At 39.2% G+C, this 25901-nt stretch overlaps 1 protein-coding gene across 1 annotated transcript in view; it reads left to right on the forward strand.

Moving 5' to 3' along the window:
* The window catches only part of APBB1IP (amyloid beta precursor protein binding family B member 1 interacting protein), a gene marked incomplete at both ends in the record, with an annotated part of 53581 nt that overhangs the window by 12243 nt on the left and 15437 nt on the right, over window positions 1-25901 (forward strand). Inside the window, 6 exons of the mRNA XM_082015548.1 lie at window positions 231-308; window positions 3173-3332; window positions 6930-7051; window positions 15085-15159; window positions 16504-16647; window positions 19648-19758. Of these exons, the coding sequence (XP_081871674.1) occupies window positions 231-308; window positions 3173-3332; window positions 6930-7051; window positions 15085-15159; window positions 16504-16647; window positions 19648-19758 (690 nt within the window). The remainder of the gene's footprint in view (window positions 1-230; window positions 309-3172; window positions 3333-6929; window positions 7052-15084; window positions 15160-16503; window positions 16648-19647; window positions 19759-25901) is intronic.

Consider the following 25901-nt stretch of genomic DNA (forward strand, 5'->3'; position numbering starts at 1 on the left):
AGACCATGTAAGAGCTGTGTGACTGGGCAACAAAAAGAAGCACTGGACTTGTAAATCAAAGCTTTGGCTGGACGATGTTAGCTCAAGGAAAGCTGGGGATTCTCTGTAACTATGAAGTTTCCTGTGACAAGCCTTATATTCTGGATATAAATGATAAGAAACAACTAATTTCAAGTAAACATAAATTGCTGGCCTTACTTAAGTATACCAAATATCTTCTGTCTTTTCAGGAAGAACAAGAGGCAAAGGCTAAAGCTGACAAGATTAAACTTGCATTGGAGAAACTGAAGGAAGCCAAAGTTAAAAAGGTGAGCGTTAAAATAGTGAAATGCTACCATAAGAGCTATCAGCAAAGTATCTGTTATCATTCTTCTCAATAATAAAATTCCTACTAAAATCAGTAGGCTTTTTCATATTTTGTCTGTAACTTGAACATCTAAAGATATTCTGTGGACCTGTCTTGTCATCCTCCTGAAGAGAAGCCTCTGGGACAATGCTGCCTCTGAGGGACTTAATTTTAAGAGAACTTGGAAGGCTCTGCCTCTTTTTTTATTTTTTCCAATGTTGGGGCAAAGCCCACTGTTCTGATAGGCTGCTTTAGAGAAAGTGGAATGTACCTAAAAATGTTGCTTACTTATGCTGTGCTGATTCCAGAAGTGTTAAACTTTTCTTCTACAGTGGATGTGGACTTAGCTAATCACAATTAAATTAACGAGGATGTTCTTGCTAAAACCTTTCACAGCAGTGTAGTAATATACAAGGATAACAGAAATTATATTAGACCAACAAATTAGAAAGCTTCCAGCCAGTGTCTGCACAGTGCTGTAGTGTGTCACGTAATTACGCCGACTCATCCTAAGCTAGTGTTCCAGCTGAACTCAACAGAAGCTGCAGATGTTCAGTAACTCTGAAAAATGTATGTGAAGAAGAAAAGTCATGACCTTTCAGTCTTGCTCAAATGGGAGATGAGAAGTGCTGGAGATCAGAGCCTGCAGGGCTTCCAAGAAGAATTGAAGTTTCCAATAAATTTCAGGGTGTCCAGACTTGAGGTGGTTCCCACAGAACACTTTACGTTCATGTACAAATGCTACTTCTGAGAGAATGTGTTGGGAGGATTTCACCAATGTTGTCTTTGGAAAGCTCTATAACTAAACTTATGACTGCTCATTGGTCACCCTCTTTTCCTTGTGTTAGCAATTCTCCTTTGGGAGGAAACATTTATTTTGAAGCTTTCCCCCCCCCCCTCCATTTTTTTCCCCCACCCTAAATATTTGGAACCATAGGGTAGAAGTAAGGCTTAATCTCCTGTGGCTGTATCACTATAATGAAATTACTATGTCATCATTGAATTCTAAATTGACTAAATAATTGTCAAGAAAAATGGTCTCTCTCTTCTACTGAAAGTAGAGGGCAGAAGCCAGGGAGGTCAGTGAAAAGCAAGCTCACAGCCCTGGACTTCAGGAGAGCAGAGTTTGGCTTCTTCAAAGATCTGCTTGGAAGACTCCCCTGGGATAAGGCCTGGGAGAGAAGAGGGGCCCAAGAAACCTGTTTAATATTCAAGGATCACCTCCTCCAAGCTTAAGAGAGTTGCATCCCAATGAATAAAGGGCCATGAAGATGGTTAAGGAACTGGAGCATCTCTCCTATGAGGAAAAGCTCACACAGCTGGGACTGTATAGCCTAGAGAAGAGAAGGCTCTGGAGGGATCTTGTCAATCTATGCTCTGGAGGGATCTTGTCAATCTATAGAAATACCTGAACAGAGGGTGCAAAGAGGATGGAGCCAGGCTCTTTTCAGTGGTGCTCAGTGACAGGACCAGAGCCAGTTGGCACAAAGTGAACTCGGGAGATTCTATCTGAACATCAGGAAACACTTTTTTACTGTGAGGGTGGCTGAGCACTGGCACAGGTTTCCCATGGAGGTTGTGGAGTCTCCCTCCTTGGAGGTACTCAAAAACCATCTGGACAGGGTCCTGGACAATGGGCTCTAGGTGGCCCTGCTTGAGCAAGGGGTTGGACCAGATGACCTCTAGAGGTGCCTTCCAATCTCAGCCATTCTGTGATTCTGTGAAGATTGAAGCTGCCTGCATGTTTCTGAGCAGTCAACTCAGAATACCGTTTTTTCCCCAGACATGTTGTAGAGTATGCATGTACAACGTTTCTTTTTCTCTATAATCTGCCCTACATCTCAGTTGCTTATTTTAGTGAGGAAGATACTTACAAGGGTTGGAATCAAAGCAAGTTCACATTTTTTTGTTACATTTGCTTTTACTTTTCAGAGATAGTATAGGTTTTCTCTTGGGGATCATCACACTCTGCTTTTACATGATCTTTAACAGAGATTGTCTCTATTGTACGAAAGCTGCTTATGCACACATTTTAAAATAAGGAGCTATTTAAACAAGACTATGGAGAAGTCCTCCCAGCTCACTGGTTTAGTTCCAGTTTCCATGTGCAGATCCTGCAGACAGTTTTTCTTCTGTTTTCAGTATTAATGAAGCATTTTAAGTACTTGCCTTATGATATATTTGCAGTTCTTTATCACATTTTATGTACTTGAGCATTTTCTTGCATTGTTCCTCTCTGAAAAAAGTTACACACTGTTTCTTGTTTAACAAATACTTCACAATATGAAGAAATAATGGGTGTCTTAGGTTAATTTGGTCAATATAAGTAACTCATCTGTTTGCTTATTGATGGGTGTTAGACTGCTGTCCATCTCAGTACAACCTGATTTCAGGTTAGTCTCTTGGCATGGCAATACTCTTCCATTCTTTTTCTCATTTAAAACTAAACTCTGCATTTCTAGCTTGCATTAAGGACAATCTGTCCTTTTGTACTTGGTTTCCCTATCAAGCATTTTCCTTAATTGCACATCTAGTAGATTTAGAGAAGAGATTAATTTCTGCTTTTTCTCTGTAGCAATTTCACCTTTTCTGAAAGTCATGCACAGGACAAGGTTCAATTTCCTGTTCTGAGAAAGGTCTTTATTTTGGTGGCAATATAATGTGAAAGCTTCCAAGCTGTTATATTCCCTCACCTCCCGTGGGACAGGGTGCCTTTGAATCAGTAATAACCTTCAGCCTTAATCTTTCTTATCTGTTTTAGCAGATTCAGACTAGCCTTTTAGTTGCTTCTGAAATTAACTGACTCTTCTGTGACTCTGTACTCAGCTTGTTGTCAAGGTGCACATGTACGATAACAGCACAAAGTCACTAATGGTGGATGAGCGTCAGGTGACACGGGATGTTTTAGACAATCTCTTTGAGAAGACCCATTGCGACTGCAACGTCGACTGGTGTCTGTATGAAATGTACCCAGAGCTGCAAATTGGTAAGTGGCATAGTGACAGAGCATATAGCAAATAGATATGGTGCATCCTATGCTATTGGTAATCTTGAAAAGATAATTAATAACATTTCTCCTGCCCATGTGTTCACTGGTGTTGGAATGTCGCAGTCTTTAAGCTGAGGGATGCTGCAGGAATGTACTTGGCCATTCTTGCTGTAGAAGTGAGACTTCCATTCATCTGTTCTGCAAGTTGCAGAAGGCTCCTTGCCCACCACCATTTCCATTATTCCGTTTTACACAAAATGAAGGGGCCATATGAATTTCACTATGTTTGTCAAGGCAGTGACAGACCCAAACACACCAGTACTCAACTCTGCTCTTTGAAGAGAGAATGCAGTACTGAAGTGCTGTCAGCAGGCTGTTACATACTGGCCAAACAAATGTTGTAATTAAACAAGACTGAGAAGCATTTCAGCCATTTCTAATGCTTTTCACTGCTGATGGTCATTTTCTTAAGTGTAGTTGTGAACAGGATATTGCCCTCTGATGAGGCTGCAGCTCTGCTGGTGGTACTTTATGATTTAGGAAGTAACTAACCTGGTCTCCAGGTCCCTAGGAAACAGCTGTGCAAAATTTATGTATTGTTTGGTGCAACTTAACAAGTTTTGTTTCAAAAAGGCCTCAAGGCCTGATTAAGAACGGAGTATTCTCTAATTGTGATTTATTTCAGAATCTTTTTGTTGTCCAGGCTGCAAAGGTATTCTCATCAAAAGGAAAAGGAAAATCACCATAACGTTCTTCCAGGGTTGCATTTGACCTAGAGAAATGGGAAATTGTCAAACAGCCTTTAGCAGTCTCAGTTTACAGACTCCTAGCAGAGATGTAAAAAAGCATAAAGAAAGTTAAATATCAATATAGCACTTCAAAAGAGCCCCAGGAATAATCATCCTGCTAAACTAAAACAAAGAAATATAAAAATACCTGGAAAAACCTTGACTGCTCATGAGCAAGGAGATACTCATCTGCTTGTAAGAATGGCAGAGATATTAACTGCCAGCCTGTTCTTTCTACTCCATTAAGATGATACATGAAGCAATGTTGCTGCATTCTTTTGTGCTGGCTTATCTTAACTAAGGAAAGACTGGAAATTTCATTAGACCCTAGATATGTCACAAGTTGCACTTTAAATAGTTTTAAAGTGTTTTCTTGTCTTGGAAAGTTGCTCCCTCTGCTCTAATGTGACTTGGACAAACATTTCAGAGCATTAGGATGACAGCATATAAACAATTTTTTTTTCCAAATCCCCATAATCATTAAAAAGAATGTACCTGTGTTTTTTCATAATCTGGATAGACATTTTGAATTCCCCATCACACAATTAAAACTGAAGGCATCAGGGAGACCATATGCTACAAACAATGGGGTTAATGGTTAGAAATTATTTTTTTAAGTAAAAATTACTTGTGTTACTTTAGTCCCAGCTAATGCCAGGTGCTTTGTGCTATGGTTAGGGTATTGGTATAGTAAGGAATTACTCTCATAATGAATAAAACTATTTTAAAAGCCAGAACAGAAGAAAAGTAGCAAAGAAAATGAATCAGTAGTTGGTTCAGGAAAAAAGAAAAGTCTATGAACCCCTAATACAGAGGTCTATCACCAGGTCTAAATCATCGGGGAATGGAGCCATTTTGTTTGCAGAAGGGAATTTTGATATGGATAGAATGGTACATACTCTTTCTTCTGCTTCCAGTGCGCAGCAACAGGCAGTTAATTTTGTTCAAAATCAAAACAATGTGAACTATTCTTTACTCTTGTCAGTACACTTCTTGGCAGTTCTAGATAGTTCTATTACTATCATCATGCTTAGAAGACAGGCTTTCCTGCCCTTTCCCTTTCTGCCTGCTTTCCATGTTAGTATTCAAGAGAATAAAATTATGTTTACTTTAAGAAGCAAATCTGAGCAGCAGATATTTCAGGATGAACTGAAAGTCCAAGCTAGTTTTATATCAGAAGATCCTTGACAGAATATCTTGTATATACTGTTATTTTGAAAGATGATCATTGCGAATAAAGTAAACTACAGTTTTTGATTAATTGCATGTTAAATATTACAAATAATCTCAGTAGAGAGATGGTGATATAACACTAGGCTGTACATACCAGCATGTATTTTGCAGTAAAGAGTATTGCCTTATAATAGGCATCCAGATTTGACCTTTTTTTGTAGCAATAATTATAAAAAAAGACCCTCTTGAGGATGGTAAGATTGTACCTTTTATACAACAAAAGCCTGGTACTGGAAATGAGCAAACAAAAGTATATGTGGCAAAAATTAGGGTTAAATAACTAGTGTTATGACCTGAGAATTGTTTTGTGGCTATCCTGGACTATAAGATACTGTTTACCCTTCAAACTGTTACTTGGGTTTTATATTTCCAGTGCATTGCAGAAGTATCAGTCGCTAAATGAAAAGTGTTATGTTGCTTGTGTTGTTAAAAGTTCCTGTGTACATGTGAACCGGCCCTGAAGCTAATCTCATTTTGTGAATTTAATTAATTCACAAAATTTAGTTTTGATGGTACATACTGAAACCTCATCAAAAGTTACAAGTGTTAAAGAAAGCCTACAAAATGTATGCTCTGTCATGTCCTCTTATGCTAGGACAGCGTAGGCCATTGAAAGATGTGATCACCACAGACCACTGAAATGGGAGTACAGCTATTTCCAGGGAACTGCCAAAATCATACTAAAAACTGGAGCTAGGTGAATTCCCTGCCCCAACACTGAATTTGTACAAAAATACAGTTTGTGTCCTTCCAGAATTACCTGTCAAATTATGCTCAATTCCTTTCCCTTCCAAAGGGGGTTTTATGTGACTGTTCAGCTACTTTATACATGTGAAACTGCAGAAGAAGAGATCAGAGCTACCTAACCTCAGGACACCCTGTGGCTTTTCTGGGTGGAGGATCTGCATTCAGATCAGCTCAGGAAGGGAGAGAACTAACACTAGGTCTCCCACATCTCTGGTGAGGTTTTTAACTACAGAGATGCTGGGTGAAACAGTGTATCTTCACATCAGTTCTCAGTCTGTTTTCCTATTTCCTCTGGTTTGCTATTTCTTTTGCTTGAAACAAAACATTTTACTTTCAGTGCATAGAATCCTTCCTGCTGACAAAAAGCAATTTTTCATTCGTTCTAATAAGTAAAAATAAAAGGAAATAAGTTTTTGCTATTTATTTCAATTTAGTAACCAAAGTGAATATATATCCTCCCCCAAACATACTACAAACCTTAAAGAACAAAAGCAGAAAGCCATTGAGAGACATGGGCGTAACCATCTACTTCTAGTGGGTCACTGTTTCCATCCTTTGCAATCTTCAGGCAACAGCACAGAGATGCAGGAGGAATCCAGGAGCATGCCAGAGCTACATAAGGCATCTTCTGTAGCTGATCTGCCCTTCCACATGCCACTATTTTCATGTGCTTTTGCTCCCTTCTGTGCAGTGGAAAAGAGTATTGGGCTGTCCAGCTCTGAGCGAACATCAGATAATGATTACATTCTTACATAGGAATTTCTGCAGCCTCAGGAGAGGGGAGAGAAAGTTTGAGTGTCTTACATTACCTTTTCTGTCTCTCCAGAAAGGTTTTTTGAAGACCATGAAAATGTTGTTGAAGTGTTATCAGACTGGACACGAGACACTGAGAATAAGATTCTGTTTTTGGAAAAAAGTGAAAAATATGCTTTATTTAAAAATCCCCAGGTAAGCTAACATGGTATTTGGATTAGAGTCTAAAATTATGTCATTTAGTATGTATGCTGCCTATTGAATTATTAATTTGCTTTCAGCTCTGACAGTTTGGAATTAGAGAAAGCAAAAATTGTACCTTCAACAAAAAAAAATGCAGAATGTTAAATGCAAAGATGTGAAAATAAGTGCTTTCTGGTTTTTTCTGATACTATTTTAAAGTCCTGTCTGCAGTGATAAAAAAATGAAGCATGTAGTTCTCCACTGGTACAAACTGTTGCTTAGGCACAGGTCAGAACTGGGGTGAGATGGCACAGCTGTAAAAACCTGGCCTTTGTCATTGCTATAGTTTCTCCACTATTTCTAACTGGTGAAAATCAACATTTCCTTGAAGGTCCAGTTTTTGCCAGTTGTATGTGAAACTTCCTAAAGAGTAAACTGAGTACTACCGAGAGTTCTATCTGGATTTCATTTAGACCGGGGAGAAGAATTGGGTGAACAGTGACTTGTGCACGCTAACTTTGTAAAAAAAGGGTCTGCACACTGAACTGCATTCAGGATAGGTGTATACATAAATCGTTTACTTCTTGTGATCTGTGGTCAAAACCATATTTACAAGCACCCTAGCACATGCAATTGATGGATTCTGGGGTACTAGATCTTTTCCCCTTCTCAGCGGTGTTAGCTCACTGAGCATTTGGTTTGTTCCTGAGGGCAGCAAGAGAAAAATGAGCAATGCAACATTGCCGAAAAAATGAGTTGAATATATAATTTGGCAGCAAATCTCACCAAGCTGGTCACTAGGAAGTTTTTTTTTTTTTTTAGAATGAGACAGTGTTTCAAATAAAACCTGCAGAGAGGAAGTTTCCTTCTTTGACATAACAAGTATGCACAGTCAGGGAAAGAAAACTTATCCTGCAGTGTACATGGATTGATGTTGATTTTTAATATGAAACGGCAAAACCAAGTTTGGAAGTAAAACATACACGATGGCTCAAGATGTCATACTTTCTAATGCACATAAACATACCTAGCAGCAGAGGTTTGATTGTACATTTGATTCGTACATTACTAGTGTTATTTGGGCAAGTGGCTTAGGTCAAGGCTATGAACCTCCCATACGAAGTAAATCTTTGGTGAAGATTCTGGGCATTTTGATTGCAATGAACTTTAGAAATAAACATGACCTAAACCAAAACCAGAATAAGAGTGTAGCTCTGTCCTCCCATCTTGGGACATGCTGAACTTGATCTGGACATGTCTGCAGTCCTTGAGCTTCAGCCCCTCTGTGATAAGCTCTAAAATGAACAGCCAAAGGAAACTGGATGAGTTGCAGCTATCACAGTATTGAAATACTTAGCCAGTAATAAAGTCTAACCATCTGTCAGGCTTAGTAAATTCAAACATTGTGAGACAGGCAGAATAGTACAGTCATATCTGAGTTAGTGGGGGGCAGGGTGTATGATTACCTAACTAACTACTTACAGAAATTATGGTGTAACCAATGGGAAACTGAAATCCAGCACTCTGATGCTGTATTCTCAGTATATTCAGCCTCCTTCTCCTAGCTCAGTCAAGATTGTCTTGTAAACTCGTTTTGTGAGTACAGAAATTGCAGAATGCTTTTTTTGACATAGCCAGTGGTGTTAACGCAGCTGGATTTCTTGTTGGTCCTATTTAGTGCTCATTCTGTTGGGAGCTGTCTGTGGAGATCTCAGAGTTTTGTAACTTGCAGATATTTTTCTGGAAAAAAAGAGGCAAATTCCAAAGGTGACCAGGTGCCTACAATTTATTCTTAGACAAATTAGTGATACAAAATTTTCATTACAGAGGTTTGCCACAATTAAATGCTTTTAAAAAATCTTATTATAAAGGTGTCCAGACACATTGCTAAAACAAGTGGACCTCTATGTGCCAATATTCATTGTTTCTTTCTGTGAACTAGTAATATACCTGGTATAGATTAAACAACAATTAATGAAACGTGTTTCATTTTCTAAGGAGGAACAGATGTTTTGAAATGCAGGATTTATCCTCTATGTCTGTGCTAGCAACATGCTGCTCACCTAATGCCAGTGGCTTTTTTTGAAGATTGTCATTCTTGTCATGCAGTATTCTCTAATATTTTTCTGCAGCTTTTTTTCTGAAAACAATTTTTTTAAGTATTTGGAATACAATATAGAAAAAGCATCTGCAAAATCCTCAGGTGTCCCTCATTTCACGAAGACAGGCACATCTTTGCCCTTTCCTCACTGTGGTATAATTTGCCCTGCAGGGACCTCAGAGCAAAAGACCGTTCCATGAATGGCATCAGTGACTCACCTACAGAGATGGAGCGTTACAAGTCTATGACTAAAGAGTGACACAAAAATACATATTGGTACATGTGCAAATAAAGAAAAGCTTTATAACGTAGGAAAGGTGATGCTTTGTCATGCGGTTGAGCGATGCTGTGCTTAACTCTTGAAAGGAAAGGTTGTCAGGTCTCAACACTCCCTTTCAAAAACCTCAAAGAATAATTCTCAGCTAAAAGAGACCCCAAAAATGTAGAAAATGCTTTTGCTTCATTTAAACAGGGTTATTTGTAAGGGGCAGCTGAATCTAAACTCTTGATGGAATGCTGGTCACTCTTTTAGAACACTATATTTGATTTTTGATTACATGGATTTTGATTTTCTGCTGATACAAGCAGACAGGATAAATTCAAATAGTGCAGGTGACACCACATGCATGTGGAATTTTTTGTTTGTTATTATTTTTGGACAGTATTTATGAAAATTAATGAAAATCTGTACAGTGAGTACTTCATGCTTCTGCTCCCTCATATGTAAGCCAAAAGCAAGAGCTGTGCCCAACAATGGTGAACCCATACACGGAATTGACATTTTATTTCTTCCAAAAAGCAAGAATACTAAACAGTGTGGGAAAGCGGTAGAGTAAGAATTTGTAATGTCTTTCATAACATGACAGCTACAGTGAGTTTCATGCTTGAATATTTATTTTGAAGTCAGTGAAATTGGGCTAGTATCCACCAGGTGATACTTTTGTTTTTCACCACTTTGGCCACTGTTATGAATCAAGGTTTTTCTTTTGTCTCCACTGTTAGCTGGTGAAGGAAATGAAGAAGAATGACAGGGATTCTGATTATTGACTGTGCTGGCAAATGCGCAAATAAATAGAAGTGAGAAAAGGGAAGCGTTTTTCACTGTACTCCCACTGTTTAGTAATTTTAATTTCTCTCTCTATTACTGTATCTCAGACCATGGTATAGTTTCAAGTAGAAGATGCTACTTCAGAAAATATTTCTCTTTTTCTGCCTTGGGACTGTAACACAGAAACAGTCTTTACACGTTTGAACTATTTTGCAGGTGACTTTTAATCAGCCTATTAAGTGTTTTGCTGTTAGCTGCATCCTAGCTTATGTATGTCTTTCATGTGTTCTGTGTTCCCCCCTCTTTGATGATGAAGACCATCATCCTCAAGCCATGAAAAGTCAGCTATAGTGATTTCTTCAAACATTGTAAAATCAAGTAAACCGAGTTGAAAATCAATTTTTTGAGGCTTCAAAAGAGCCTTGCCTTTAGCTTCATTTATTTATTTACATTTGTGATCTTCAGAGCAATTATAGGTATCTTCTGATATTTTTAATGTTCTTTTTTTTTTAGGGGACACATGATATGTGTTGCAGATATGACTGTGTTCTGTTTTAGTTCTTCTGCACAAACCGTGCTGCATTCAGTATGCAGTTGCAACGGGCTGAAATGGGGTGTGAGCTGGCCAGTTCTTGCCTCATTCTGGGCGCAGTTTGGATGAGCATAAACAGGGAGCTTATTGCACAAAGAAGATAGTAATGAGTATGGAGCAGCTGCCTTGTTTGCTGCACACTGTCTGATCTGTGCTGTTGCGGACCTTGCAGATCTTCTGGAAAAACAGTTTCAATAACTTGAAAGCAAAAATACAACCTAAGCGGCAGGGGAAGCAGAGGGAGGAATGCTGCCTTGAACACCTATTTTTTGCTATATACTGACAAGTAGCTGCTTCATTCCAGCTTGGATGGGGCTGTGCTTAAAAAAGATGAAAGGTATGAGAGATTTGCTGTTTCATTTAGGAAATTCTTTTTTACAAATGTAGAGACATGGAACACCGATCAGAGTTTGGCAGTGTAGTAGTTAAGGCTACTGTTTCTACCGTGATCCAAGTTTGGTTAGCTTACATGCTACTAGAGATGTTCCTTGAAGCTATTGAAAACACCTTCTGTCTTCCACTCTTTGAGGCTTATACAGTGGAGAGAGATGCAGCCTGAATTTTTTTACCTACCTTTCCACACAAAAGGAGATGGGTGTATCCCTAAGCGGAAAGGTTGTATGCATGGACCAGTGGTACTTTACAGTACAAAGCACAAAATTAACTTAAGCTGGCTATAAAATCTTTACAGTATTTTCTTTTGTGCACATGGAATTTCCTGCTAATGTAAAGCCATAGGTGGGTCATCAGCTAGTTTTGCCACTGTCCTGTGTAAGCACAGCAGGAAATGCTGGTGTAATGTCTCTCAAGGTTGTCATACCTGGCTAGCAGTGCATGCCAAAACTGTCATGGTAGCTCTGCATTAGTCTGAGTCAGAATGGCTTGGGAGAGCAACTGCCTTTGTCAGCTTCAGCTGGTCTGGGGTGTGTAGGCATAGGAGATAATTCAGCAAAAACACTCGACTGCTCATCTCTGGAGTAAATAACCCAAACAGTGCAAACAAAGCAAGCCCAATGACATAGTGTGCCAGCATACTTTGTTTTGTTTGTTCAAATAACCCTTTATGTTTGCTTTCTTATGTTATCGGCCCAAGAGGGTGAATCCATCCTGTTAAGTAAGCTCAGCGCTCTATCAAGAGAAAGACACTGTCTTTTGAACACAAAAAATAGTTAATTCCCAAATCTGTAGAGAGATGCAGAGAGCTGCCTTGTAGCCACATCTTGTCCCGTTAATGACCTGACATCCCAAACCAAACGTGTTTCCCAGTGGTGTCCTCAAACAGGAAAGAGCTTGCCTTTTATCGTGACCTTTGACTACTGGACTTGGAATGACCTCGTGTGGACACATGTGGTTTGCCTCCTATGGGATGAATGCTTCTGATCAAATATAGGAGACCACACAGCGATAATACAAGTACAGTGTACAGTCTGCTCCCCAGGTTTTTAGCCACTGACAAGTAAGTAGTACCACGTACTTCCAGGTTTCAGGGCAGAGACATAAAGGAGGTAATCAGTAATAAATGAAATGTGTGTTGGCAGGTGAAAGATGACAGTGTACATTTATGTAACATTGGTTTAGGTGACAGAGCCCTGTTTCCCTAATGAAAAAGCTGCATTGTTAGAGATCCAGCAAGCATATCATTACAAACTTTCTCTCTTTACCATTGATTATGTCAGTACAGGGTGGTCTGTGTTTCTGCTAAATAAATGCCAGATGCCTGAGTGTGAATCAGTTGTAATCAGAGGAGCTTTGTTTTCTTATTATCAGTGCAGCGAAGGCTTACTGAGCCAGATGAATGCTCTCCCCACTGGTAGGAAAGCTGATGAGCCAAGCCTTGTTGAGACAGTGATAAGGTGTACTTACCTTGATAAAACTTCATTATATATTTTAGGAGTTGTACTATGTCTTTATAATGATCTATAGAAGAAAGCGGCTTACAGCTTGCATGTCCCTCTACTTTCCAAATCCATTCCGAAGTCTAGAGGCCCACCAAGCCTAACAGTGCCTGCTGAGGTTTTTCTTCATACCTTCATCAATGCAAAAGTGGGTGTGCCAACATCAAGCCAGCAGTGCTGTGGTGGTGCTCCCTGTCAAGAAGGGCTGTTGCATATGTACAGAGGACTTGGCTACAGCTGCTCAGAACAGTATCTTTTTTTCCAGTGGGATGAGTGGAGCGTTGTCAACTTAGTCAGACCTATGGTTTTGGACTGCATAGGCAGGCATCGCTGTATGGGTTGTACTGAGAACACACTTTCAAGCAGGTTTTGTTTTGAGCTGTTTTGGGTTTTTTCCACTATGAATACTGTCTTCAGATGTAGTCATGAGGCTGTGGTCCCTAGTGTTTGCTTACCTTCATCCATGGACTAAAAATGTGCCCAGGCAGTCTGGAGCCAGTTATGTGCTGCTGCTGCATATCCTAGAGAAAAACATTGCTGTAATTTCTTAGCGTAACTATCTATTGTATTGAATGTTCGAGTTTCTTTTCTTATGTTCATACCACAGACATGGCATCAGCATAGGCCAAATTGCAGGTGGCTGTGTTTCTGATGTCCCCTGTCTGACTAAATGTGAACTTTTAAGAAAGCAGTTTTTAAAGAACTGTTCCTGAGATTCTCCACACCTCTTCCCCTTCCTCTCCTGGTGCCCCTCCAAAAACCATCTGCTATGAGGCTTGCGTTCTGGCAGACAGCTGTTCCACAGCACTGCTTGAAAAAGAAGATGTGGTTGTGTGAGAGAGCAGGGTTTCACTTCAGATAAACCTCATTGCTGTAAACGTGGTATGCTGGCAGGGCAGATTTGCTGCTTTTTTATTTCTTTCTTACACTGTAGCAACAGAGTAATGTACACACTTCTCATTTGTCTTTTGGTAATGTTTGCATTTGTGTTGCAGTTTAGTTGTTGTGAAGTTCTAGGCATGTAAGTATGTTGCCATATTCTCATAGCCTTGAGATAGGAAAAATGGAGAGAGAGGAAAAATCAGATAAACTCTTAGTTTTATGCCTACAGAATTGCTGAAGTATTACAGAATTAGGAGTAATTTTTAAGTAGATAGCTTTCAAAATTTGTCGGGGTTTTATGATTTTGTCTATTTCCTAGACAATGGTGTGTGTTTGTTTTATGCCCTTTGTTCTGCAAACTTAGCTTTTTTACTAATTCCAGGTAAATCAGTAAGACTGTCCCATGCATCACGTATTTTCCAAACCCAAGCTCCTCTTCTGCATGTACTTTTGTTTGGAAAGTGATAAAACACAAGAACTTTGAGTGTTATCATTCTGGCCTGAAGCCCGTGGATCCGAATGATACCTGATGCGTGGCATAGCTTGCTGTTGAGCAAAGCCACTGCACATGCTCAGGTACACAAGGTCTACACAAGTTCAAGCTCCTGAGCTACCGTCCCACTGCCTGAACCTGCACATATGTCCAAATACTGTCCTTTTGTCCATCTGTACAATGCAGATGGATGCAAAATTGTTTTTGCTGTTTAACAGTGGGTGAATTTATTTTTACTGGTATCTGTGTGCATGAGGCACTGTGCTTCCTACTTTGCAGGGACAGACAGGCATTGGGTCCTCTGAGAGCAGCTGCAACTTCACAGCCCTCTGTCACATAAGCAGAGAGTCATTTCAAAGTGTAGGCTTTGTGTTTCAGTAGGCTGGAGTACATATGCCAAGGTACCGTGGTGAGCATTTCTTCTGATTTCTTCTAGATTTTTTAATATCTTCTTCACTGCATAGAAGTACTTTGCAGAGCATGAGCAGGGGTTTAAAAGCATGAAGTAACTTTGGATAAAGGCTTTGGCATACAAGCACTTCTGTTAAAAATTAAGATCTGAGTTATATTCGGAGTGCCAGATATGAAGTGTGCAAATTACCAAGTTGGGTTGTTAGGAAAAATGCTTTCTAGCCTTTTGCATTGTATTCATTGTATATCAGCATGCAATAAAATGTTATGTTCTCGATTGCCTGTAATAATACAGGAAGCAGTGAAAATTTGAATGATAAAATCAAACCCTTTGATCCAGAAAAACAGCCAAAAAAGGTCAATGTTTTTAAAATTCTGAGGCTGTATATGCATAGGCAAAAGTAATTTTGCATTACTTTTGAATTATATTCAAAATAAAGAATTAAAACTCATGAGCAGGCAGCTGTGTTTAAAGTTTTCTGTAAGTCCGTAAGCATCTGCCTCTTGCATCTGCCGGCTTAGGTACTCAGTATTGAAAGACTGAGTAACTGTTGAATGGGTTTGTAGTGATCTAGTTACTTGTACTTTATAATGAACATCAATTTCTTTTGTGTCTTAATCAGAATTTCTACCTGTCAAACAAAGGGAAGAATGAAAGCAAAGAAATGAATGATAAAAACAAAGAGGCTTTACTGGAGGTAAGGTGACTTTCTAGGTTGATGATGCAAATGTCGCCAAAACTCTGCCACTGTCTGCATCTGCTCTACAACAACAGCATTTACCTCGTTGTGGGCAAATGTGTAACAACAGGAAGTTCTGTGATGGTTGCTGTCTTTGTGTCTAAGATTTGATATGTGGATTTTCCTCTGCATTGGCTGACCATTAAAAGGCAGATTGTATCCCCTGTCAGAGAAATGAAACAACAGAGAATTACTTTTTTGTTGAAGACCACAATGCCATGAAACATTTTACTTAGTGTTTCTATGAAGAGTAATGCCTTGATAACAATAAAAGGAATGTTACACAAATATGAATAAAAGAAACAGCTGTGCCACACCCTTCAGCCAGCCCTTGCGACTATATTATTCGTAAGGTTGATCAGTAGCAAACAATTATCTCTTGGGTTAGAAGTAGATGTACTTCTTATACCTCAAATTATTAGCTCTTCTGCGACAGAAAAAGAACCTTTGCACTTTTCCAGAAAGTCTGTTTAGCCTCTTGCCTTTCCTGCTGAAGTTTTGCTTCAGTTGTATGTTTGAGAGAGAAGAATCCAGAGCTCCGTGAAAAGGTACGAAAGAAAAGATTATCACAGTTATCCTGGCAAGCATTTTGACTTTGGTAAAAGTTCACAAAGGAAGTGCTTTTCTCAGGTGACTGAGGATTCCCATTTCAAAATTAGTGCATCTCATGAAGGCACCAAATGTCAACCAGCTGAAGTCCTGGTAAATTCTAAATGAAAACATTAAGTGATAAGTGTGCTGGCATTAAAAATTACCCAACAGTAGGTCCTTCAAGCAAACAATGAAGTATATTTGTTTAAACAGTCTTGTAAATGCTAGCATGTATTTCAAAGTGAAAATAGAGATTGAGGAGGATTTTCTTTAGCTGTTTTTAGAGCTCCAAGCAGTCTCTAAAGATTCCTTCTACAGAAGTATGTCTCTACAGAATCTGTAGATACAGCAATAGAGAAAAACCAACAGCAGCAGTACCAACCATTCTGTTTTATTGCCTTCATGGAGCACATCTATGTCTAGTTAAAACTTTTTGTAGGTTTTTGCTTGATCCTTTAGAGAATGGAGGTTTTGCGAGCCTTTTTTCCAGTGTGAGCACCCAACTTGCACAGCCAAGTTAGCACATTAGCTTGGAAAAGTTTCCTCTGTCTGTCTAAGGTATTCATCTCCCTGGTAACTGCATTCCCCATGTTCATATGTTCACTGTCACAGGAGATGTCTTTATTTTTGAAGGGAGCATTTTTCTGATGTTTCTTAATAGGGTTGTGCTTAAATCAATTTATTTTGTGTATTATTTTTCTTGTTGCACAGGAAAGCTTCTGTGGGACATCTGTCATTGTGCCAGAGCTTGAAGGGGCCCTTTATTTAAAAGAAGATGGAAAAAAGTCCTGGAAGAGGCGTTATTTTCTTCTACGAGCTTCTGGAATTTATTATGTACCCAAAGGAAAAACCAAGGTCAGGAAGCCAAATAATCCTTTTATCAATAAAACAATTCATGGAGGTGAAAGTGAAGAACTCCCCAGGTGACATTTTAAGAGCACTCTCTGGTGCATCTGAGAGGGTTGGGCTTTTTTGGTTTAACTTTGACTACACCACTTGTGCAAATATTAGAATGTAGTCACTGAATCCTGTCACGTTTCTCTCCTTTTGATTTCTATGGATAGATAAAAGCATTAATGAAATAGCACTCCTCCAGAAGTCAGTAGGGGAAAAGAAAACAGCACAGCATTCTTCAGCTGGTGTTACACTGCCAAAATGCTTCACAGTTATATGGGTTCCTTGTGGAAGAATATTTTAAAAGTTTTCAAGTAAACTGATTTCTTATCACAGAAAAGGTGGAATTTTACTTTATTTAATACTGACTTTCTGCACCAGTAGCTAGCATGCAGATATGCTATACCTTTTTTCCTACAGTCATCTTTACCTAGAAAATGCATCGTGCCTTTTAAGGCTTTTTAAGACTGCTCTTTGTGTAGAAAGAAGTGAGACATCCACCTGACTGAATCAAATGCGCTGACATTTAGTACTGCAAAATATTTAAAGAGTCTGAATTGCCAGTACTGGAGAAGCAAAGGGGTCCTGGACATGTTGCACATAAGGGCAGCTGGCTTCTCATTTCTGCAGTGATGAGGTAGAAAGGTGGCTTCTGGGACTAGTGGTATTTGTTGGTTTTTTTTTGTATTCTGAAACCCACTTCTATTACCACTTAACAGCTCCACTAATGCTTCATATTTGAAAATTCTGGTGCTGCTGATGGAGCCTTACTGTTATGATTTGTGCTGTGAAACTTAACTGTTCTGCTATTCCCTGACTAAATTACAAAGGAAAAAAAAAAAAAAGATAGCTTGTAAAGGAATGCCATGCTGCTGCTCCAGTTACCTGTGTTTATAACCAAATCTCAGTGAAACACAGACCTAGGTTACCTTGCTGCTTTCACTTTACCAGACCCTGAGATAACAGCTCTCAGTCCGCAAATCATGTTGCACACACACAGCATCAATTAGGAACTAGAATGCTATTTGGAAGGCACTTAAGGTCGAAAGAGTATAAGGATAGTCAAATTAAAAGTCCATCTTGGACATTTTCTGGTAGCCTCCCTCCAGCTATGGCCAGTAGCACAGTGCCAAAGCAGGGCAGGCATATACTTAGAGTTACCCAGCTCTTTTTCATCATCCAGTGATACCCATTTCAGTGAGTTTCCATCATAGTGCAGATGAGGAAAATGCTTTCTTTTTTCAGGTGATAGACTGAAAACACAGGCCCAGGAGGGAGCCATGCAGTCACCCTGTAACAGGTGTTTTAGTTTAACGCTGTATTGCCTATTAGTCATTACAACCTGTGTACCACCCTGCCTATAGCTCAGCCATTTTAAGGAACCGTGTGAGTGCTTCAAACTCACAATATTACCAACTCAGCAACTCACAGGGATTGAGGACCTTGAATCTAGTTCTTTAGGAAATAGTCACAGCTCTTTAAAATGATGCGACAATCAACTATTTGCTTCTGCTTCTGTAGCAGCCTTCAGCAAAAGGATGCATATGTCTGTGCCTCAGCCATGCCACAGAAAGTCAAGTCTCTTAGCTCAAATTTGTGCTTAATGGTGATTTAAGTTAGTTACTGGACTCTGTATTGGAACAGCTGAGTCTCTTATACACATCTTTTGTGGAGACACTAATGTCGGGTAGATGAGCAGGGTGCAGTGAGGGTGCAAAATATCTTAAAGCACTGCAGCAGAATTCAGTGGAGCTCTTCAGTCAAACCCCTTAAATAATGAGAGTTCATCCCATGTCAGGGTGGTATGAAGAGTGCATATGCATCTTGCTGCAGTCATCCAGTTGTGGGTAGAGTGGTCTTTCATTGAAGAAATAAACAGTCGGCAGACAATAGTATCTTCAGCTGCTGCAGCTGTTTTAAAATTCATCATGTAATCATGATGTCACTTGTTATAAAAAAGCAAAGAAGTCTGGGCATACCTGTGGCACTTCATGTTGACTGTAAAATACATTGCAAACATGTGACGTGAATATACAGGGACATATTCAGATAATTTTACACATATGTCTTGGTGGTTTTTGTTGTTTGGGGGTTTTTTGTTAACAGACCAGGCACCAGTCAGCACTGCTGTCTTAATTTTTTTCTTCAGCATTACTCTACTTACAACCCATTCAAAAACATGCTGTTAATGGACAGGGTCACAAAACATCACAAAACAAAACATCGGAATTGCCAATACAATTTTAAAATTTGTTTCTATTAATTGTGTTGCTTTGTCATCTTAACATTGCAGAAATACTAGCAATAAGCGCCTTTGTCCCTTGCATAAAAGTTACGCTTTGTATGCAGAATTCTGCAGTGAGAAGTGTGCCAGCAACCGAAAACTTGTTACTTTATCAACATATTGTGAAAAAGCACATGTTATGATAAACAGAAAAGGAATGATGCCAGGAAATTTGAGAAAATGAAAAGCAAAACAGATAAAATGTGTACTTATTTCCTGATGAGAGTTTGTTTGTTGCATATACCAAAGAAAAACAAGCTCCCAAAGGAATTTAGAACACTAAACCTTCTTTCTCCACTCAGAATTACAAGGGTGTGGTTGCAAGGCCTATATCTGTTTTACCAAAGTTATTTCTTACTATGGTGTTCTGTTTGGTCTTATTAGCCATAAGCCAAAATCTCCACACAGCAATAAAATACAGCAAAACCAGAACAACAGCAACATGCTGCACTGTGTTATATAATATTCCTACTATGTACTGACCCTTTTCCAATTGTTAGTTTAAGAATGCACATTCATTCATCTTTCTTCATCTTTCTTCAGTCAGTTTCATGACAGTTAAAAAAATAAAAAGCATTGGCATTCATGGAATGGAAAAAGTCCTGTTATCCTGTTAATGAGTTTCACATCAAAATTCAATTTGTTCTAACAATGACGTGCTTGGTTTTCATTTGTAGACATCACGGGATCTGGCATGCTTCATTCAATTCGAGAATATGAATGTTTATTATGGTTCTCAACACAAAGTGAAATATAAGGCACCTACAGATCACTGCTTTGTCTTAAAGGTAATGTACGAGAAAAATAAGTTCACCGAATGTCATAAACTGTTTCTTTTATATGTAAGCATGTTTAAGTTTGAAGTTCCGGGGACCCTAATGTGAAAGAGTACCTCCTGCAAAATTATGTCTGTTTTCTTCTTCACTTCATTGTTGATCAGCAACATACCTTTAGAATATTAGTTTTAAGGACTGGTAATCCTATGATATATGTCTACAATGCATCTATAAAGTTGTCTTCAAAACAAGTCTGAATATGCATTCAGTGACTGACTGTTCAGGTGACTGGACACATCTAGACAAACGTGGCACACAAGGCGGATGTATGATGAGAAGACTGGCAGTCCCTAATGTTGACGTTATGAGCACTGTGGACTATATACTAAAAAGCATGTTTACTTTTTATTTGCAACATAGTCCTACCTGTTGAGTGGTTTGTTGAACTGAGATGCAAAATCTTGCAGGATTAGACATCTCTGTTGCACATTCTATGGCACAACTATTTGTGGCAGGAGGGCAAAAAATACTGTTCACCCATTCATGAAAATAAGTGCTTGCTGTTGTAGTATCACATTGCTGCCTCTCCAGGTAATAGCACTGCAGTTAGGCTGGGAATTCTACATTCCTCTCAGGAAAGGAAAAGCAGCTCATGCTTTTCACATAGTTGAGATAGCAGAAATGAAGCTTTGAGGTTGCAGTAATTAGGTCTTGCTTGCTATTTGTCATTAATACAGATTTTAGAATACAGTGGGATTACTGTGTACAAGACAGAAGATAATCCTGTTGCTGCTTCTCTATTTAAAGGCCTGCAGTCCAAACAAGATATTAGAATCTTGCCATCTCAGAAAAAAAATACAGGAAACATTCACATTAGAGGTCACTTACAATACCACATTTCTGGCTGTAGCTGCACACTTACAGCATTTTTTTTATTCAAAAAATAATTTAGTTTCAAAATGTCTGCTAACCTAATTTACACATGGCCAAGCAGAAGTGCTTTATAGACCTGGACTTATTTTCTGAAGCAGATGTATCTAATTAACACAGATGAGCAATTTTAATACTATGGTTTTCTGCAAAATGCTCTGCAAAAAACACTTTATCCTTTTTTGTAAAACAGGGGTGAGCCTTCTGAAGTTACCAAGTAAGCATTATTTCTGAAAAATACAACTTCTAATGAAAAAAAAAGGAAAAGGGTAGCTGATTTAAAAAATAAGGAGAAACTTATTTTCTAAACAGATGACTGGTCAAAGAAGTATCTGACTCATTTAATAACAGTTATTCACATTCTGTCCAGAGGAAAATAAAAGCATGATTTTTGCAGTGTATGTAGCAATGCGTTTAACTGTTCACAATGATTAGGAAAACTTTCCAGACTCATTGCCATCTTTTGTTAAAAGAGGTATGCTATAAATAAGAACTTAAACCAAAAAAAAGTCACGACTCGACTAAAATACTTGCTTTATTGGATGTGTGATGTTAGCACTGTACCCTCAATGTGAAATGTGAAGAATAAGATCAAAATTCACTACAGGAAAGCTTTTTGTGTAATAGGCTTATAAATGTATGAAACCTACTTAGCAAAACTGTTTGCTCTGATGCTTCTAAAATGTGTTTGCGGTATACTAGAATAAACATCGTATTGATAAGATCATTATATCTGAGCAACACTACTTAGTGATGAATAGATTATGTTACAGTAATTGTTCTTCATTTTAATTCCCACAAATCAGCATTTGGTAGATTTCTGACTGGCTCAGTTTCAGACTTGGCTTCTTTTAACAGGTCTCTCTTGCAGTGGCTGGAGTTGGTCAGGAAGTATGGACAAGTATTGATATCTTCAGATCTTCTGTTGTTTCAAAAGTGGAAGCCACCCACTTAGGGTGGCTTTCTGAGGGTGATGCAATGGAGGCTTTCATATTTATTATTATAATAATATTATATTATAATTTATGTACGTTAATTTGAATTCTATATCTACCTTTTTGAAGGCATGCAGCTGAGATGTGTTCTGTTGTATCCTTCTCTTACTTTTGGAGGTTGGAGCTGAGAATGTAATGCATCTTGAGATTTGTGGGCTGAGGGAAAGAGCAAAGTTAAATGTTGGTCTTTCTGATTGGATGCTTGGTGACACAACAGCATGTGGACAGAAACATACATTACACGTAGTCACATTTTGTTCCTGTCTGTTTTTATATGGAAGTCTTCCAGAAGAAAATATCTCCCTTGCTGGGAGACACTTGTCCTGAGATGTCAAAGGAAAACAAACCATCATCCTTGAGATATTTCTCATCCTGACATATTTTGAGAATAAAGTCCTCAAGATGAAATTACTACTTCTGCAGACAGGTGCAGTGAGCAAAAGGCAATAGATTTAACAGGTAAACATTTGTCCTTATCATACTGGTAACCTCGTAATTTTGAAGGAATTTGGATGCCCATCTCAGTCCAAGCCAGATGGAAATTTCTCCACAGCCAAGGCTGCACTGCTGTGTCTTCACAGCTCTTCCATTCCCCTGTGTGTGCCTTGGGACAGTGAGCTCTGCAGAGGTTCTCTTCCAGTTACTTGTTTGTGTTGGCTGCAGGAGATTATCTGTCTTTAAAGTAAATGGGGGAAAGTAATTGAAGAGTAGCAGCCATAGCCCATGCTAGCTGTTCATTTAGGATGGCTGTAAATCAAAGGAGATTTTCACATTTTGGAAAATAGGTTAGTCTGCAGCCCCTATTAGGTCCAGCAAGCTGTAACACCACTTGGAAAGTTTTTGAATAATAGCAAACCACTATATTTTTTTAAAGAATTGTTGCTTTCTGATGACCTCCTTAGGAACTGCTGTGTCAAAACAGTGAGCAGTCATCTGCCAAATTACTTGCTCTGCTGTGTTTCAAACTTAAGGAAAGAAACTGCCCAGCTCAGAGGCAAGAGACCAGCTTGTTCTTTGTAGTGCAGGAGAAATGCAAGGACTTAGCAGCTTCAGCAGTATCTTGCTTCTGTGTTAGATGGAAAATCCTGCTGAATTCAGAACCAGACATAATTTCACAGCTTTGAGCATTGGGTTGAAAAGATACTGTATTTATTTCTGACTGGTTAAGTTAATTGGCATCCTTACTTCAAGAACAAGGAAAATGCCCTTTGTTCATTCAAATGGCAGCAAATAGTGTGACGTGGGCTAATTTGGAGTTTAATACTTCATGCTTGAAGGAAGCAACCCTTCTTTTCCTCCAGTCCTCATTTGAATGATGAGCCTTCTAAATAAATAACTAGGCTAAAACCAGTAACGTTTGTACCTGCCTTCAAAGGTCCTGTTTCATATTAGCAGGGAGAAAAGATAAAATATTTCTTTTTGCTTCTCCCCAACCTTGGTCATCTTTATGATCTATCTTAATGGAAGGAAGAGCCCTCAAGATACTGTAAGAACAAGCAGAGCATCCCTGCCATTTTGCATCTATGTGCCAGGCATCACCAGGAACTTACGGGAAAGAGGAACTTTATAACTAATGTTAATCACAACCCTGGTGACTTGGTTTTAGCTAGAACAATGAGATTTCTCAGGTTGTCTGAGCCCTGAACTACATGGGCTTTTGTCTCAAAGTCTTTATGACATTTCTTTGAATGTTGCTTCACCTTGATCTCTCTAAATGGGATGTGGGCTTTTTTTCCAGTTTCTTTTCTTAGACTACAGTCAAGTGAGGGGATGGCAGAGACAGTGAGCCTTTGGTCCTAGTGCCTATCCCAGCTGACATGTATCCAGTCACTAGGAGCTGACAGCTCCCTCTGTCCTGTTTCTTTTTTAATCTAGATATTTAATTTCAATTTCAGTGGTCATACCTGGGTTACTTATCTGATGCTGGCTTGGGTATTGGTGTTAGTGTAGCAATAACAAGATCATGCACATCATGGGCAGTTGCTTTGATACATAGCCGGAAGCTGGGGTAGGTTTTGCAGCCTGTGATGTTGGAGGTGCTGCTAGACTAGCTATTTTAAACTATCTCAGATATACATGTTCTTGTCTGCAGATCCATACTGTAAGATGTTCCTCTTACAGCTAGAGAAGCACCATGTGTTGTGAGTGCTCCTTGCCTATCATTTCTTCACATTTCATCAGCACCCCATTGCGTATATCGTAGTTCTGAACAAAAATGGGGTGGTTTTTGCTTATTTGTTAACCATCAAGACACTGAGGAGATAGTGGGGAAAAGGGTGGGGAAAAGGGTGGTGTGCCAGAAACAACTGAAAAGCTCATCACAGTGTCTACCAGCAAAAGAGAGAGCACTTTTGTGAGCTTATTCAGGAGTTTCCTTTCAGTATGATTCAGGAGACAACTGCAGTAACTGAACAAAGCAGTTGCTTCCTCATATCAGCTTCTCTCAGGCAGTAGAAAGCCCAGCTGGGACCAACCGAAAAGAGCACAGCTGGCGGGTTGGTGTCAGAGAGCAGGGTCACCTTTAGCTGTCCCTGTGCAGCAAACCAGAATCGATGTGGCTGGGTCCTGAGGATGTGAGCGCAGCCTGGCACAGAGGCTCAGATGGAGTTGGTTTTCAGGAATCCTTGGGCTTTGAGGCAACTATAAAGCTTGAAGAACTGCTTTACTTCCCAGTAATTAGTTGGTCTGTGCTGAGCTATAACCTTCCTAAATTGAATTGTTCTATACCACTGCTAAACAAGCCTTCCTCCCTCAAATGATAATCCCACATTTAAAAAACAACATGAAGAACCTGCAACATATTAAAAATAGAGCCTCTGAATAAAATAAATACTTTTGGGGCATGTGCTCCTTTAAACATGCAGATTCTTCCTATTTTCTACTCAGCTTAAATGTAATGCTTACAAAGATTTAAAGATCCCATCCTTCACTTTGACAACAGGTAAAGTGAGTCTTTTCTTAATAGAGACCTCCACAGGCAGAAAAGAGGAAAGGAGAGTGCAGCCAAGTGGGAAAGAAGACCCTCACTCAAACCTGCATCTGCCAAGGTCGCATCTCTCCCTCTGTTCCAGGCAGAGGAGGCAGGAGAGGGTAGCAGCATGGCTCTCGCCGCCACCCTGCGGAGAGTGCTGGCCACTCCTGGGAGAGAAGAGAGGAGGAAACAAAAACCTCTCTCCTTCACAGAAAAAATAATTTCACACATCGCACACAGCAAGTGTGTAAGTTGGAGTGGTTTGGTTCCTCACGGTAGCCTTTGCATTTACAAATGTGAATTTTTATGCATAGATTCCCTGCAGATCTCCTCTTTCACCACGTTACATGGGAAATGCTGTGGAAATGGATGAGACCTTTTGTGATTTATTTCATATTCTGAAGCTGAAAGCCCTCAAAACCAAGAGGTTCCACCATGAAGGAAGGGCTCTGTTCATCAGGCTAGCGACAGCATCCATTGCACTGAGCAGAAATTGTGAACGTAATGTTTATTTTGTGCACTAAGGGTGTCTGTGTGCGCATGCACGCTAGTCCAGGAGCTGGTTTTGTCATACCATGTTGAAAAATCTTTAAAAGCAGACAAATAGCAAGGTAATCTGTATGCAAATTTGCTGGTTTAGTCAGTCCGATGTGCCTGTGACAAAGAGTGGATTTAATTATAGTTTATTGGTGCTAGTTGTGCTTGAGTAATCTGGAGGTAATGGTGCATAATGCTGAATTAATCTAGGATGAAAAAAATTGGTTTCCTGGGTATAAACTGAGACAAAGGCAAATCATCCTCTATTTCCACAGCTGGGTACATTTTCCTGCACAGTCTAAACAACTAAGTTTTCCTGGTGTCATTTGGAAACTATGACTTTTTTTTTTTTAATTTCTAAGGATCCAAAGAATTTTGGAAGTAAATTTTCAAGAAGAATAGCTTCTGTTTGCAACAGTGGCATTATTCTAGCAGGTAATTGAGTATTCCGTCACTCCGCTCCTGATTCCCTCCTCCCTCACGCCCAGTATGCTCCGTCAGAGACTGAGTCATGTGCATAATGCAGTCAACACAATGACAGTTAAGAAGGTAGAAGGTGAGAATTAGCAGTGTTTGAGATAGAAAATGGTAGGAAAAAGATGTAGAACAAATAGCTAGTGCAGGAAACAAGGATAGAAAACAGGAGATTTTCTGTTTCTTTATGTGAAAACTTGAAAATTGTTGTGTTTAGCATGAATGCTTCAGATAATTATTTCCAAGTA

This window comes from Phaethon aethereus, assembly GCF_964289735.1.
Source record: "Phaethon aethereus genome assembly, chromosome: 2".
NCBI lineage: Eukaryota > Metazoa > Chordata > Aves > Phaethontiformes > Phaethontidae > Phaethon > Phaethon aethereus.